General features: G+C 31.5%; 1 protein-coding gene across 1 annotated transcript; it reads left to right on the top strand.

Moving 5' to 3' along the window:
- The first annotated feature begins 1,125 nt into the window (after positions 1–1,125).
- LOC134255788 (uncharacterized) lies at positions 1,126–17,277 on the top strand. Its single transcript, XM_062738323.1, has 2 exons — positions 1,126–1,293; positions 14,755–17,277. The coding sequence occupies exons 1-2, from the start codon at positions 1,180–1,182 to the stop codon at positions 15,625–15,627; spliced, it is 987 nt and encodes a 328-aa protein (XP_062594307.1). The 5' UTR covers positions 1,126–1,179; the 3' UTR covers positions 15,628–17,277.
- Positions 17,278–19,078: the final 1,801 nt, after the last annotated feature.

The raw sequence follows: 19,078 nt of genomic DNA, 5'->3' as shown, positions 1-19,078 counted from the left end.
CAAAAGTAAAGCACCACTGAATGGCATCCTTTCATCTCTCTGGAGATCTCATAAAGTTTGATTTCTATCAAATACCATATGCCTTACTCTGGTGACCTTAACAATGTCGATGGATAGCTTTGATCTGAAATTGTTTCAGTCATATTACTAGGTATGTTGTAAAATAGAATTTCACTTGAAAATACAAGGAATTTTCAATTAACTCTAAATTGTAAATGCTTTTTGATCCGAGTAACTGATTTGTTTATGATATTTTGAATGACAGAAGATAAACTGTATTATTTTCAAAGTCTTATTGCAAGACAAAGGTTGCACTTTTTTCTTATTCTCTAGCATAAACGTGAGCAAATAGAATTGGATGAATTCAACGACTAAGTTTTCAATACTACTCCACCTGTCTCCCTTTCATCATCTGACATATTGAATATTAAAATGAAAAAAAAAATGGTGGAGTACAAATTCAGTGATATTTGATTTGGTTTTCTATTTTCTAACTTGGATTTTGAAAACGAGAATAAAATTCCATTGTTCCAAAATAGTAAAAACTAAGAATATGTTTCCTTTTTTAAATATTTTGACACTTATGGAAAAATAATACGTGCATTTTACGAATCAAAAGAAATTATTTATTACGTATAAATTTGGATATGCTTTGAAATTTATAAATTTATCGGTACATCGATCGGAAATCTGATTTAAGCAGTCTTAACATTTTTCCTTGCACTTCAGTATTACACTACAAAAACATGACTTCAACAGCGATAAATAAAAAAGAACATATGCAATGCTTGCTTGAAATTTTAGCCTAAGTCCGAATAAGTACAGTAAGAACAAAAAACCCTTTCATTGGTTTGTTTAAGATATGTCTTACAGTGGTAATGTTAAAAGATAAGAATACTAGTTTAATATCCCGTCGGTATTCTAAACATTTATGACAGAGTGAACAAACTGTTCCCAGGAAGATCCCGCACTAGATTTGCTATTATTGCATCTTTATGATCAGCCAAAGGAACAGTTAATCTGAGGATAATAGAAATTGTCCTTCATATCGATCTCTGCAAACTCCTTAACAGGCTTAACACGGGTGACGATACAAGCTCTAATGCCCGGATGTTTAGCGATATCCAATTAAACATTAGGAAAATACCGCCTACAGAGGACGATATTTAAAATTAGCTTATGTCTCTACGAGAACCAGTAATAGACGACATGTCGAAAGCATCTATACTGAGCAGGCTGATAGTCTTTGGTATCCTTCAGAGCACCTGCCGGAATGTTATTGCAGATGATAAGGTGAGCGTTATTCTACATATCTCTGAATGGGAGAAATAGAAATAGATTCACACGCATATAAAATATCGTAATTTTAATTTGTCATTTTAGAGAAAAATTCTTATTATTGAAATGTGTGAAATAACTGGCATAAGAAACATATATTCAGAAGAAAATTCTCTCGGTTTTTTTTTTTGTTTTTTTTTTTTTGTGTTTTTTAAAAGTTGTTTTCTTCGAGTTCGAACAAAGAAATAGAATTTTTGAATATCGAAAAAAAAAAACTTCATTAAGGAATAGTTTGCACCATATTACGGAAGCCCTGGAGGGACATTGACTTACTTGTTTTGACTTATTTGTTAAAACTTTTTTGTTTTGACTTATTTGTTTTGAAATTTTTTTGTTTTTTTTGTAGGTAAGCCATTGAGAGATTAATTGTAGTTTTGTAGTTAAACGTACAAAACTGATGTGATTACTGAATTTTTATCCGTTAATTACGGAAATTGAGGAATAATAACTTATTTCTGTGTGTTTTGACTTATTTCTTATGTTTTTTGAATTAGTTCTTGTGTGTTTTGACTTAGTTCTTATGGCTTAACTTTGATTTCTTGTTATTTTGAATTTGTTATGACAAGTTTAGTTTACAAAAAGTGGAGTGAAAGATGGAGACAACGTATAGTTCAAGAAAAAAGAAAAAAAAAAATTGTCCTTGAATTTATTTCTAACGACAAGATAAAATAGTAGTCACGTTCTTGACTTCAGTCATAATGCAAACTGGAATTTACATATAAGAATTAAGTAATAACTTTTAGAAAATCAGAATTAAGTTATAACAACAAAAATAATATTTACTTTAGAAATCACAACTGTACTGGACGTTAAAACCAGTTAAGATAGGAGTAAATATCATGTTATATCATAAAAGTAAGCCGAGCAACAGGTTTTCAATAGCTTTCTTACACTTAGTTATAACTAGCTACGTAACATTCTAAACAAATAAGTCAAAACAAAAAAGTTAAAACAAATAAGTCATAACAAGTAAGTCAATGTCCCTCCAGGGCTTCCGTACCATATTTTTTTACACTTTCAGATTAAAAAATTTTTATACTTTGATCAAAAATTTAAATTTTTTTTTTAATGAGAGATGACGTACTCACATGGAAAATTGCGTAATAGTACGAAGAAGTTGTCTTAGTGTGTGTTTATGCCTTTTTTTTTTAAACTTTATATGGAGTTTTCATTGAGATTTAATTCTTCTCCCCCAATTGTCGCATCGCAGGCATTTTCCTTGCCTCGTTCTCCCATTTCCTTAATTAAAGATATAACGTACGTAGTGTTGAATTATATTTTGTAAATAATGTATGATTGACAAGTTTCAATACCATAATCAGAAACATATTATACATGTATCTCTAAAGATTGTTAAGGCAGAGGAATTGACACAGAGAATATATCAATGGCAGAACATGAAAGAGCTAAATGAAATGAGTATACCATGACGTTGTTAATCACCGAAGAAAACGAGTTGATTGACAAGTTAATATTTTTCTTTAAAAAAAATCATGAAAGCTAAATATTATTAGGTTTGGCATATAGAAATCAACTTATTTAACAAAAATGTGAAATTAGGAATGCAAAGATAAAATAAAGTATATTTAGATGGGCTTCAGGGCCTCCATTGCATTCATATATTTAGGATTTATTTTTATGATTTGCTTCACTTATAAATAGAAATGAAACTAAAGAGCACTTGCAATCAGAGATTGGAAACACTTTGTGCATTATGATCACAATAACATATATGTTATTTTGTAGAATTATTCCCATTCAGTCTCATATAAATATTATATACAAACCACCCAGTGATATGTGTTGATTTCCTAACTTTTATAATTATAACTTGAATAATGTTCACATAAAATTTGCGTTATAGTTATACTGGTCTAGTCTCTTTCAAATTTTAGAAGTTGATAAACTTTGTCTTCTAAAAGAAAAAAATATATAGTAAAAATAGATTTGAGTGCTTTTATATATAAATACCAATTATCTGAAATGTAACCTACATCGTACTAGTTATGACCTTATAGAAGAATTGGAGGAAAATACTTATCACATCTTTTTGTATTTTAAAGCAAAATCATTTCCATGTTTCATTCAAAATTTAATTGTTTTGTCTGAATGAGTGTCTGTATTTTAAAAGAGAAGGGGGTATCAAGTGTCACTGTGTTTATTTTGTTAGTTATGATTTTACGTTGAATGAAAAAGATTTTTCTTTTAATTTTCAATTTATGTGTAAGTATTTGCATCCCTTAGAAATTGTGATCTCGTTCAGGTAAGAAAGTTCATATTTAAATACAGAGACATAAATGTATATTAAAGTCAAATTTATTATCAATGAAAATTGTCATTTTTAACTGGACAAACAGTGAGTTTTAAAATCTTTGGAATCATGAAATCACAAAATTGAAATATTAGCAACCTGTCGTTTAATTTATTTTTATGTAAAGATCATTCAAAAGTCGTTTTAACTAATTTACAATTATTTAAAACAGTAAGAATTTATCACGAATCTGTCGAAGTAACTTTTCAAGCAAAACAACATTTTTATTTTAAAAAAAAAAGGTTATCAAAGAGATCACGAGACTAAGAGATACTCTACATTTTCTACACTGCAAATATATTTTGCTTTTGTAAATGAAAAATGCACACCTTTGGCCAAAAATGGCGGAAAAACCAACTATAGTATTACATTTATAAATAGAAAAGTCGAACACTTGTGACGTTAAAAGTATTTCTTTACTTCAATAGTCGACATTTCTTCCAAAGAAGTCTGAAGATACAGCTTCGGTTGTATTCATTTTTAGAAAACATGATGCGGTTAAAGATATAAATATTAAAGCCTTTCATTGCAGAAAGGATTTACTAATGATCCACTTTTTGTGACATCAGCACTGTTGCATCTCTATTGTTACCACTTTTCAATAGTTCATGTTTCAGAAATGAGAATTTTTATACATTGGATGAGACACAAAGTCATGCTCGCAATTAAGAAGAAAAAATATCCTGAGAGAAAGAAAAAGCTCGGAACCATTAGTAATCTAAAACATACTGTGTTAAAAAACGAATTTTCGCATTTATTTAAAGTACGTTGCATGTTAATTAAAGCTCTTACTAGAACGTATGGACGAAAACAAGAAGGAATATCTAAAAGTAATAACTTTAATTGTATCTCTCTCTCTCTCTCTCTCTCTCTCTCTCTCTCTCTCTCTCTCTCTCTCTCTCTCTCTCTCTCTCTCTCTCTCTCTCAGGCTTTTTGATATCAATGTCAGCTGCCAAATGGAACTCGTAAATTTACCTTCCTTGTCACTGGTTATTAGTTTTTAATTGAAAATATAAATGTGGATTTGGAGACCAGGTTTTCAAAACAATCTGTTGGAATTCCCATCGGTACCAGCTGCGCCGCGTTATTAGCAGACCTATTTTTTTTATTCATATGAAGCAGAATTTATCCGAAATATTATACGTGAAAACAAGAAAACACTTGCCGTGGCATTCAACTCGAGATTTAGATATATCGACAACGTATGTCAATTAAACATTGTTATTTCCATTCTTAAGTCGATACGATAAACCCCGGTGAGCTTGAAATAAAAAGATACCACGGAGTCTGACACATTTGTTTCATATTTGGATATTTTACTTGAAGAGGACCTAAATAGTAATCTAACCACCAAGCTTTATGGTAATCGTGATGACTTTAACTTTTCAATCGTCAACTTCCCCTTATTTATGCAATAATATACCTTCATCACCTGCATACGGGATTTATATCTCTTATTTAAATCCTTATGCAAAAACATGCTATTCCTATGAACAATTTTTAAAACGAGATAAATTATTGACGAACAAGTTGATGAAACAAGAATATCAGTAGTTTCGTTTAAAGTCATCATTTTGTAAGTTCTATGATCAATACAATGACAATTTCAGCAAATATAATCTATCATTAAATCAAATGCTGACTGACGTTTTTCATACTATTGTTTGGTCATTGTTTATACACTAATTTTCCCGCTATTTCCCGATCATGATCAAAGCACACAGAGGTTGTGACAGATCGGCAGGGGGTGCTTACTCCTTCATAGCACCTGATTTCATCTCTGATGTTTTAGAGGTCCGTGATCGCTCTCCTCTATATTTGTTTTGTTGATAGAAGTTTTGAGCTTGAATTCTGTTCATTATCTCTATACATGAAGGCCTATATTCATTTTTAATCACTCTATATATGTAAATTATTTTGACATCAGTAGTGTTTGCAAATAATACGCTCTCATCAATTTGCACTAAACTCTACTCAATACACTTGAGAGTTTTGAATGGACTATTTGAAGAATATAATCAAGTTCACATTTCGATTTTTGCAACTGTATAATCTGGTTTTACGTTTTCTATTGCAAACAAACCTAACAGGTCCTATGGATAACTGAAACGAACTCCTCTCATCTCCTCTCAATACAGTTCCGCTGGACTCGGCATTACTGGTAATGTCAATATAGTTGAAAAATGAAAACTTGAAAACAATCATCTATTTAAATAGGGCCTGTATATAGAAAATGATGATTATACTTATTTTGATTTTGAACTCTATCGAAGATTTTGCGGGACTATAGACCATAAGGGCCAAATAACGACTAAATTATTTGACAAACGAGGTTCATTTTATACTTTACTTTCTAATTTATGTCGTAATATCCCAAATTCACCAGAATTTGGTATTTGGATCTACTTATTCATTCGATACTCAAAAAAAAAAGTTTCGAGGACGAGTAATTTTTATACGAAGGCGGGCTACAAACAGAAAGGGTAATTTTATAGAGATTTCAAAATATTGTTTAAATAATATATATCTTTGAAACTGGTTTGCCTTTGTTTTTTTCTGAATTTGACTACGGAGTGCCCCGTCTTCTTCACAGTGGATCAATCAGTAGGAGATGCTTACTACTCCTAGACACCTGATCCCACCTCTGATATTACAAGGGATCCACCTCTGATATTACAAGGGATCCATGTTCTATGCTTTCTTCAGAGATTTGTATTATTTAGAGATCCTATTTTAGATCGATCGTATTACCTTAATCTTAACCTTTATTATATACCCATCAATTTCCTTGTTTTTGTTACTGTTAATTTTACAGAGTTTGATCCGATTTTCCTGATCACCACACTGTGGTTTTCTGAATCCATATCACCACTCTCTGAAACTGATGACGTAGTACGCAAAAACATGACGTTATTTTTCTTGCGTGCTAAAAAGCCCCTTGTCATTATGCTTTGTTTTATGGATAAATATTATACAATTGAACTCTTAAGTTTTATTCTGCTATATTTAGCTAGTTATAAGGGGGTATATAATAAATTTATCATTATAACAGTAACTTGATCCGAAGAGCCGTATCACGTCTCGTTGACAGGCGCGGATCATCAGATCAAACTCGACGCTTCGCGTCTCGTTAGATCTGATGATCCGCGCCTGTCAACTCGACGTGATACGACCTTTCAAGTTACTGCTGGTTACTGTCTTGAAATATAAGCGATTTGGGCGAGGGTGTAGGGCGAGGCTTGCCGAGCCCTCTATATCGCTTATATTTCAAGACAGTTATCATGTATTTTGTTTATCCTGCAACAAAATTTTACATTTTAGCGTCCAAAACAAGCTAATTCCGACAGATTTAGGCACATCTAGTTGAAACATTGCCATGGCGTAAACATTGCTACCACAATGCTTTTGGAACGTCGGAATATATGCACGAGGCTTTATTAGGGCAGTGACCGGATAATTTTTTATTAGGTTACCTTTATTAGGTCAATGCAAGGGGTAGTTGCAGGATAAAATAATATATATTTATCATCGTCAATGCGTCATTAGGCATTGTGGCATTGCTACCATTTCAATAAACAGAGCTAGAAACTAACATCAGATTTGGTTTAAAGAGCCATCATGTTGCAATTTAGTATTTTGATGTCACTGGTGTACGAATATTTGCAAAACATTTGGGTTCAAACAATTACTTCTTAATGTGTATATAAGCCTTAAGCCTCGTTACCATATCAATCTATGGACTTCAAATTTCATCTTTATTGCATTGAAAATATTTCATCTCGATGCAGATCTATATCAAAGAATTGAGAGTCTGTTTCATTTGTGGTTTGTGCTTTAATAAGTTTTATTCTAACAGGACTCATAATCTGTCGACAATTTTTGGTAATAAACTCTCTAATTTCCACAAGCAATACAAGAGGTTTTTAATAATGATAGTATTTGACAGTTTTAATATATTTTATGAAGATTTTATTGCAAGATCAACATTAAAATGTGGGAATTATCCTACGAGAAAAAGCTGTTTGTGTATTAAAGTATATTGATTCGGGAAGAAGTCGAAGAATATAAGGTTTGAATAGTCGCACAGGCATCATTTATTACAAATATCTACCTCTTTTACATTTATTCAAAACTCAGATTCAAAAATCTTTATTTTAATTACCTGCATTAAATGCATTCTGGTCAAAAAATCATTATATTACAATTTGTCCATGTTTTTCTTTTGTTGATATTTAATTTGATGAATGTCATATAAATTCCATTTATCAAAATCTTCAAAGAGTACTCATTTTTTACCTCTGTATAATATCAATTTATTTTCCCTACTGCGTCTTGTGAATTTAAAAAAGGGCTTCTTTTTGTGAAATTCTACAACAAAATTCTGGTTATTTCTTGCAAAGAACAAAAAAAAAAAAAACCCATAGTATGTGTAAATCTGTATAAGTTCGGAATCAACTGGAATAATTCTTCAATAGATTATCTAGTTTTCAGGACCTCTATTCTTTTAGAACTCTAATCAAATAAATATTGATTTAATCTATTTTACATTTTGCACATTTCGTGCTATGCCCTTGTGTTTAGATGAATTCGTGTTGAAGAAGATTATCAAATTGAAATATTATAGAGAATGAACTCAGTGGCTTTTCATTCCTTTCTCTGCTCCATCCTGGAGAGTGACTCTGGTATCATACAGAATACTGAGTTTTCTCATCATTTTGCATTCATCTTGATACTTCGGAGGTCGATTTTCTTTCATTTCAATATTACATATACAATTGCTATCTTTTGGGGAAGGCGCGTGGATTTTTATGTTGTTAATTAACAAGTATCTGGAAAATCTTTTTAAAGTTAATCTTGGAGAGTAGCCCATCTCAACCTTCCTTTTATATCGATGCCATTTCTGGATGAAAATAAATTTTGATCTATATTTGATATTCTACTGTATTTATCAGACTTGAATACTGAATCTATTGCTTTATTAAATTTATAATTACGAAAGCGTATTCATGCCATGTTATATTTTTAAGCTGGAAATACTAACTTTAAGGTTGATTTTCCCACTTTGCAGCCAGCTTTTTCAACTTTAATGTTTGTAATTCGAACTTTAATCTTGACTTTTACAACTTACGAAAATCGTACTTACGAAAAACTTACTTAAATCTGGATCTCGCGTTTTTATTTTCGTACACATTGTAGATATTTGGATTTATGTTGTTGCTTTGAAATTTAATACATTTCATTTTGTAATTATGAAGAGAGAAGGAATGGTCATAATTGTGTTTTCAAATACAGAATTGATACATTTTGAATATACTGTTGTCTTTGTAGCATAATTAGTAATGTCAAACACCTAGAATTTTATGATTCCATAAAATTTCATTATCTTTCCTTTATTTTTTTTTTATCTCTACTAATAAATGAATGCATGTTTGTTTGTGTTTTATTATGTCATTTATTTATTTTATTATAAATATTTCTGTCTATTAGTCCACAATGTCCACAATGTTGCTCAAAGCAAAAATACCCTTAAGTTAGAAAACCTTGGGGCATCATTCATTTAGGGCCCCAAAATAAGTCATAAAGAGACATTAAAGGTCAGTAGAGGGTTTTATATGGATAAGGGGAAACGGCGAGGAGTTTTTGAAAAGAATAATGTCCATGGAAGAAAAGAATTCCTTATTTTTCTGCAAAGATACTCGATTGAATCTGACAAATTCACATTGGCTCAATAATCTGAAGAGTTTGTTTGAAAAAAAAATTACAGCACACTTTGGAGGCTCGGTAGAATTTTGCCGTATGTAAAAAAAAAAGTGATATTATACACTTTCTTAATCATAAAATAAATGTAACACAGTTAAAGTTATGTTCATTTATTTGCAAAACATTCTATAGTAAAGCAGGATGTGATTCTTTCTATCAGTTTTGTTTATTGTGTTTTAATTTATTTTCTTTTTCTTTATTTTTATTTGCTGTTTTGTAAATAAATGTTATTTATGGTATAAATAATTCTCTGAAAATGCATATTATGTGAAAACTAAGTATCCTGTTTAGGAAGTAATATGTGAGCAAAAAGTATTGCATTCTTTAGAAGAAACAAATTAAACTGGATTTATAGTCAGTTCATTTATGTTGGTTGAAACTTGTAATTATGATTTATCTGATATTGTCATCTCATCAGAGCCAGATAACAACCAGAAGAAAAACTTAATTGCTTTTTTGTTCATCAAAGCCCTGAAGTATTTCTTTTACAATAATAGCTGGTTTTTAATTTCTGATTTTTTTATGTATATGAGTTTGAAAAAAAATGTGTTTAGGTCAATTCAGATTAGTTGCATATCTTTCAGTCTCAAAAGTTTGTTTCAGACATTTTTATATGAATTTTACATTATTTTCTAGCATTCAAATTTTCCTTACTTTCAACTACTCTATCAGTTGAAATTGTGCGGTCGAACACTTGATCAATGCTCGAGTATGCACGATATGATCAGTTGATAATGTTAAAATGATATCTCTCTATAAATTATAGAGACATCTGTTCAAGTAAAGAGATGATGTATCTCATTACATTTAAGAGTTTTCCATTTTGCAAATAAGAAATCTATCTACCGGTAATTTAAGAGATACTTTTTAATAAAAAGTTAAAGTGCATGCAATATAAATCTTAGTAGATTTCTGTACAGTTCACGGGTTTACATTTTTCAGTTGATTCAATCATGCTCTACGTACAAACGAGGTAAATAACTGACAAGTACATGACAAACAAGTTGATGAAACAAGGATATCAACAATGTCGTTTTAAAGTCATCATTTCATCATTTCGCAAGTTTTATGGTCGATACAATGACTGTGTAAGCAAATAGAGTCCATTATCGAAATCTGGCTGGCGTTTTTCATACTTATTGTCAGAACATTATTTACACAGTGAATTGTCTACGATTATTTCCCGATCGTTACAAGAAGCACACGGTGGATGTGACCGGTCGGCAGGGGACGCTCGCTCCTCCATGGCCTCTGATTTCACCTTTATGTTACAGGGGGGCTAAATGTTTGCTCTCTTTCAGAATTGTATCATTTGAAAGGACTTTTGAACTTGAATACTGTTAGTTTTCTCTACATTAGTTACAAAATATAAATATTTTACAGCCAATTGAAAATCCGTAAATACTGTAGATCACTAAATTTTCGCGACACCTTATTTTCGCGAGATGGTCATTGACTCATTATTAGCGAGACATCATTTTCAAGAATTGTTGTTTTTCTTAATCGTAAGGAATACTTTTAAACGCGAGAATTAAATTTTTGCGAGCTCATTGTCTCGCGTAATTACGCGAAAATTAAATTCTCGTGAATAAAACGTGTTTTACAGTATATTTAAACTGATTTCATACTTTTATATTCTTAATGTATCTTTACTTTTCATTTTTTGGAAAACCTCTAGTAATGGAGCCTTAAAATGTTTCGACATATTTTCAGTTCAATATCAAATAATCATTCGTCAACGTGCTGAACCATAAGTAACACTAATGACATCCGTTCTCTAGAACCTGCTTAATGCCATAAGCGACAGGAAGTGACGTTTTCTACGATCGCAGAGAGTCACAATAGTTTTCCATTAATATTCCTGAGTAACTCTCTCTTACAATATTGGTATATGAAATGATTTTAAATCAACTAATTACTCTACCCTTCTGGGAAAAGCGTTTTGATATATCGTGATCTTACAAGGAAGAAATGTGCTAGTTCTAATTACAAGTTCCTTAATCATGAAAAATTTCTTTCCTTTATAACACGTTTCTTTTTAAATCAGAACTTAAAATGCATACAATAGGAAGGAATGGAGAGTTTTATAGAGTAAATTATAGAGTATACAAAGAAACTGTGAATTTCCTAATTTAAATTTGTCTTTTTTTTTTTAACCTGGGGTGTGGCAGCCATTTTCAGAAACATAAAAGTTACAAAAATCAATTTTTAAAACTAAAATGTATTAATTTTTTCTTTGGACCATTATTCCATTTTATTTAAGTTGTTATTCTGTTCTTGTTTCTATATAAAATACATTGTTTTAATATTATTCACTTTCCTGTAATTTAATGTGCATGTGCCTAATAATAAATCAATATTACCAAAAATACTGCACATAAAAGTTGTCATATCATTTTCATACCCTTCAATGTACTGAGTATTCTAAATAAGATTGATGGCAATCCAATTTTCATCTTCTGTCACTATCCAAATAGACACGCCACTTAGTAATAAATAAGTTTTTATTTTACAGTAAGATGGAATTACTTATTACATCAATATCAATATGCATACAGCATTTTATCTCTGTTTGCAATTTCTGTAAGAACAACAATGTTTTCTTGTTATAAGAGCTCTTTGTTTAACGTGATGACTGACGAAAGGTTCTGAAAAGGCTTTTCTTAATACGATCCGTGTTAGGCTTTATAAAACTTGTCCATTACGTGTGAGCACGATCCTTTTCATTTGTTTTTGCGATGGTATTAAAATTTAGTCATATGACACCGGAGCAGCGGCCCGGATTTATTGTCTTTTGGAGAAAAGCCTACAAGATTAAAATAAAAAGGTTTAAGGGCTTTCAGACAAGACAAATGAAATCTTCTTCTGGGAGCTAGCGAAGTGTATTCATTTCCAGATCGCTATCGAGATACTTCTAAGAAAACTTTTATTTGAAGTTTATGCTTCATCGAATTATAAATATTTTATCATAGAAATCAGTCTTCATGATATATATTTTTGATCGAAAATCAAATTGATGTGAGAGAAAAGTCTTGAGAATAAAATTTCCTTCTTCTTCAAATTTTAAAATTATGGGGAAAAAGTAATCGGATAGAATTTTTAAGAATCTTCAAAAGATTGTATAATCTCCTTTGGTGTTTTATTTTATGACTGGTTTAATTTTTTGAATTTTTATCCTGCATTTGCAGTTTATTGCTTGCATTACAATAACTTCTCAAGGATTGTCTTGAGATCGTGATCTTTTAGTTACTTAATTTGTTAACAAGAAAGCTGTTGTCTTATAACTATTCATTTACATGAACTTGATGCAAAATTAAAGCGAATGTTTTCCACTCTGGTCAAATTACTTTTAATAAGTGTCAGATAGAAACTCTCTTTAAGTCATTTTCTGACTTTTTGCGGGAAAAAATAAAATAATCTAAGCACGTGGTTTTGAAACAAATTGAAATAAAACTGAATTAATGCCCCCCTTCCTGGAAAATTAAGTTTTGTCATAGTTTACAGCACATTTGTCTTCTTAGACATCAAAGTTAAATCTCTCTCTCTCTCTCTCTCTCTCTCTCTCTCTCTCTCTCTCTCTCTCTCCTGTTTTTGACGATCCTTAGTATACTTTTATTAGATTCCTGCGTACTCTCTGGAGGGACGCTATAGCCATTTTGACCATTTAGTACATCGTTTCCCTCCTGAAGATCGTATTTTGTGTTGGTCTTTGGGGAAGGGCTTGTTGGAAGCTAAGATCGTCACTATGTTCTTACTTATTGAGATAAAATTAACCCCAGAAGCAGATATCACAGAAATTGTTTAGATTGAGACCATCTTCATAGAGATTTATAAAACTGTACATTTTAAACGTGAATGATCGATTGATTTGAAACCATTAAACCTATTGCTTTCATTGATCGAATGCTGTAGTTCATTTGCGCAATGTGTTTGGGAGTTTCGTTATCTTTCAATCTGTATAACCAGTGACCAACCATGACTTTGATTTTCTTGAGAAAAATTTTGTTATAAAAAATATTGATCGCCCGTTGAGGCCTCTACTCATTCCCGGGGTTACAATTTGAATATATTTGATTCTACACTTCTAAAGTCTGATTCCATAAAAAAAATATTACTAAACATGGTTTTCATTTTTGAGAAGATTTCAAAATATTTTCTTTTATATTATTATTCTGTTTGTGAACAGCAACATTAATGAAGAAGCCACTGTGCTCTAAGACATGCATCACCCAATATCAATAACTATCGCGACTTCAATTGTAAACTGTCCTTAGGTTATCAATATCACCTGCTTATGTGGTCTGTGTCTCTCAGTAAATTCGATACGCAAGAGCATGCTCTACGTGTGAAATTTTTTTAAACGATGCAAGCTACTGACAAACGGGTATATGAAACAAGAAAAGCAACAGTTTCGTTTAAAGTCATCATTTCACGAATTTTATGGTTGATACAATGACCTTTGTCCACAAAAACAATATATCATTCAGTCAAATGCTTTTCATACTAACTGTAAAACCATTGTTTACACACTGAATTATCTGCTCATTTTTACCGATCATGACAAGGAACACTCAGCGGTTGTGATCTGTCGACAGGGATAGCTTCATGGTACCCGATCCAACCACTGAAGTTTTAGAGGCCCGTGTTTGCTTGGTTTAAATATTGGTCCTACTCAGAGCAAGCTCTTGAGTAGCGAAAGAATTAGGAGAATTAAACACCGCAAGCAGGTGATAGTAGAATACTCATGCATAAATAAGGAAAGTTGACGAGGAAAGAGCTGAAATCATCTCGTTTGCCATATAATTTAGTTGTTCATTGGCCTTTATCGTCTATAGTCAGTAGCACATCCAAATATGAAATAGATGTGGCAGTCTCTGTGATGTCTTTCAATTCACTGTGATACTGTAGTATATATTGAGTCGAAATACGAATTCAATGAAAATAACTTTTATCTTTTATTGAGAAAACGTAGATATATCTGAATTCAACGTAAAAAAAAATTGAAATCAGAATTAGAATTCGTGTCACGTTCTTATAAAAAAAAAGAAAATTGAAAGGATAGTTTCAGCATTTATTTAACAAATCGCCTGGTCATACGTGGCCTTAGAAAGGAAATGGGCTGACGCGATATGATATTTACTTTAGTTTTAATTAAACTAATTAACTTTATCCCCAGTAAACTTTGTATAAGAACTATTAATGATTAAATGCTTTCGCCCCTGTAAAGTTGATAATACAACACTAGTCACAGATATCTAATTAACTAGACAATGTCTTTACTGAACTGTGTGGAACTATATTCCAGTTTATTCACATTGATTATTTTTTCTGATCTTTTTTTGTAGACTGACGGTTCAGTATGTGTTCCATTACCTAAAAAGTATGGTTCCATGGCTATTTGTTTTGATTCTGATTTGATGAGTGAAGCTGGGGCTGAAGAATCTTCCAATGAATCTCAAAGGGGAGATCACCCTGTGTATTTTAAACTCCTCAGTACTGACGATTCTAAGGCAGCTGACAAAAAGAGGTTCGATTCAATAGCGTATGGGTCTTCCTTTAATCGGTTCAACAAGAAAAGATCGTTTGATTCCATAGGCTACAAAGGAAATTCATTCCATCGTTTCAGAAAAAGGTTCCCTTTTGATTCAATAGCCTACCAAGGAGGGCATTTTGGTAAATTTAATGCGAAAAGAATTCCGTATATGTATAACAACTACCGATATGGAACACACGGCTTGTTTGCTAAGAAGAAGACATTCGATTCCATCGCACACGACACGGGGTCTTTTGGAGGTTTCTCTAAAAGGACATTGGATTCCATTTATAATCAACATGGAGGATTTGGAGGTTTTTCGAAGAAATCTTTCGATTCCATTGCACATGGGTCGGGCCACTTTGGACGTTTCTCTAAACGATCTATAGATTCTTCCATTGTTAAAAATGAAAAGCCATTATCAAGGGCAAAAAGGTCGTTTGACTCCATTGCACATTCAGGAAGATTTGGAGTTTTTTCAAAGCGCAGACCCTTTGACTCAGTCGGTCATATTTCAGGTTACTTTGGGGGGTTGTATAAAAGATATGGCATGGATTCGATTGCTCATGGATCTGCCAGGTTCGGAGGATACTCTAAAAGGCGTTTTGATTCTATTGCTAATAAAGCTGGGTCTTTTTCTCGTTTTACAAAGAAAAAAAATGACGGGGATTCAAAAAGGACTTGAAGTCGTAAGATTTGACTGAAATAAAAGCTCTTGATGGATTATTATAGACATGAAATCATTATTTAATGTAAAATTAAGAAACTTCATCTATAGTTCATTTCATGACAATTTTTACTGTCATCAAGATTTTATCATATTTTGATTAATATATTTCTTATAATTTAAGTTTAGAATATGAAATTTAACTAATATCTTACATGCTTATGTATGTGTCTACTAATATATTTCATCAATTCTGACCGAACTTTAACTTTGTTTATGCATACTCAGTAGTATAGTCTGCCACTGGGTGTATAATACACAAAACATTTCAAATCATTCTATATTGATCGCCGATAATGCTGGTTTTGCTAAATGATATTTGATTACAATGCCATATGTCAAATATTTGCAATTAATTGCTTAATTAATGTCTGTTATAACTCTACACATTTTGTTTACTCTAGTAGACCTATTTACAGTTCCAAACACTAATGTTGTTGACATAAACAGTTTAGTCCCAAGTATAAAGGCTAACTATTAATCAATGTTTTATTGCCCTCTCTCGACTCAAGATGGAAAAAAATTATCGGTAGGAAGGTGGGACCCCCTCCGAAAATTTTAACATCGGTTTTGACATTTCGAAATCTATTTCCTGGAATTAATAATATAGGGGCTGTAAGTCTCGTTTTTTTTTTTTTTTACTTTCGGTGAATCGCTTCCGTTAACAAACGAAAAATGGCGATATCTGTTTTTTTTTAAAGAGTAAGATCGGTTCTTAAGCAACTCGGTCGGGAGAGGCAAAGATGACCTAATAACTTTTTTTCATATAGGTCAATTCATTTCATTATATCTTCTTCTATGAAATATATGGAGATTACGAACAGTATTTAAGCTCAAAATCTTTTAAACAATACAAATTAATTGGAGCAGAACAAACACAGACCTCTAAAAATCAGAGTGGGATCAGGTGACATGGAGGAGTGAGGATTTCCTACCGACCTGTCACAACCGCTGTGTACTCCTAGCTAATTATGATTGGGAAATGACGAAAAATCCGTTGACATTGGTGTGTAAATAATGGCTAAAAACCCGTATGAAAAACGCCAGTCAGCATTTGACTCAATGATAAATTGTATTTGCTGACAAGGTCATTGTATCGACCATAGAATTTACGAAATTTTGACTCTCAACAAGCCTGCTGATATTCTTGTTTTCATCAACTTGTTTTCAACAATTTACCTCGTTTTAAAAATTGTTCATACGTAGATTGTTGCATAAGTAAGGGAAGTTGAAGAGTCATCATGTCCATCACAAAGCTTGGTTGTTAAATTACCATTAACATCTTTGTCCATAGTAAAATATCCAAAATATGGAACAGATGCGTCAGACTGAGTGGTATCTTTCATTTCAAGCTTACCGGGATATATCATTTCGACATAGGAATGGAAATAACCTGTGTTAATTGACAACATGTCGTCGATATATCTAAATGTCGAGTTGAAGGCCATAGCGAGTATATGTTTTCTTCTTTTCACGTATAAGATTTGAACAGATTATGTTTGATATGAATACAGTAGCAGGTTTATTATATGTACAAATTAAAATGTTTTATTTTTATCAATTAATGGTTTACAGGGCTACATTTGTATTAAAAAAATTTCTGTTTAATCCATTTCTGTTTTATGCCAGATACATGCTTATATAAGGAACCTGATTTTACTGAGTTAACAAATTTTCAAAGTATGACAGCGATGTGTTTGAAGCAGGCTGTTTTTGTGTATATTTTAAAACAAATATCCTAGCTAAGTGCGGGTTCTACCAAATCTCGCCAAAGTATGAACAAAGTGAAGGATAAAATTATCTGGCACTATATAACAATATATCATCGAGAAGTGGATACTTAAAAAATCCATGGAACTTTTTAAAACTTTAATCACACTTTAATAACACGTACGAATTTTCTATACGACTTTTCTACATTTAACCATTCCTGACAATAGATTACTAGTAAAATTCAGGCATTTATACATTTTGTAAAGCTGTTTTTATTAAAATTGGAATTTGTAAAAAAAATTTTTTTTTTTTTGTTATTGTTCATTTGCAAAATTATTTGTTAAAAAATCATTTTGGTTGTACATACAAGTACTCTGAAGTTATCAAACAGATGCTTCAATTTTTTATTGAAAATTTCTATGAAGTTCCTGATTATTTTAAATTAAGTATTCCAACAATTTGCTGTAATTTCCTTGAGTTCTAAATCTGACACGTTATAAGCAATAATATTTTGTATTTTTATGAAGCAAAACTTTTTTTAAAAACTTCAAATTGGAAAAAAAAAGTTTCTTGTTGTGGATATCAAATCAACATTAGATATATCGACGACGTTTTAACAATACACGTGTTTGTATTCCTACATTAAACAGTTACTAGTAATAGTTTACTCTATTATTTCTCGAAACATGGTTTAAAGTATACCACAAAGTCTTGTACACCTATTTGGATATTTTTTCAATTGAAGATTCAATGGCAGTCTAAGGAAAAAAACTAAATAATAATTGTTATTGCTTCGGATTATTTATCTTCAACTTATCATTATTTGTGTAGCAATGCGCCATTGTCGTCTGCATATCGAGTTTACGTCTCCCAATTAATTCGAAATGGAAGATCATGCTCTATATATGAACAATTGTAAAACGAGGTAAACCATTCAGAAATAAGTTGATAATACAGTGATGAAAAGCATCGCTTAAAGCCATCATTTTGCAAGTTCTATGGTCGATACGTCTATAATGACCTTGATAGCAAATAAAAATGTATCGTAGAGTCGAATGTTAACTAAGATTTTTCATGCAAACTATGTTATTATTTTTACATTGAATTGTCTATTCTTTTTTTTTTTCGTTTCCACGATCATGACAAGGAGCTCACGGCGACAGGAGGTGTTTACTCTCCCATGGCACCTGATTCCACCTCTTATGTTTTTATAAGTCCGTGCCTGCTTTTGCTCCCAATCTGTATTTCATGAAGCGTCTACAACACATTAAACACTGACAAAACAATATAGTTAATGTTGATTTTAAAGAAATTCTGGCAGCGATTCTTAGCCATGAAGAACAAAAACTGGAATCATTCTCAGATGATGATTGGAATGATGCAGAATCGAAGAACAAAAGGATATACAGATAAGAAAGAAAATTATGAAATGTTGTGTTTGCTAAGCAAATGATGAACGTTGGGAAGTCATTTCCAGAATTTTTGGTTCTTTTATTGTAATACAATAGAATTCCATGTATGTACCTAATAACATGGTTGTTAAAATTGAATAGCGTTCTTCATATACAAACATTTTAATTAACTCAGGCTCGATCCATTAAGCTTAACGTTTGGATACTAAAGTTAAAATTTTCTGAAGACGACTTTAAAGCTTTCTTGACAACAGTGTGTGTGTGTGTGTGTGTGTGTGTGTGTG

Source organism: Saccostrea cucullata, unplaced genomic scaffold (assembly GCF_032062105.1).
Source record: "Saccostrea cucullata isolate Sc308-1 unplaced genomic scaffold, CSIRO_AGI_Scuc_v1 ctg5, whole genome shotgun sequence".
NCBI classification, from domain to species: domain Eukaryota; kingdom Metazoa; phylum Mollusca; class Bivalvia; order Ostreida; family Ostreidae; genus Saccostrea; species Saccostrea cuccullata.
This window is presented reverse-complemented; position numbering and strand designations above follow the sequence as displayed.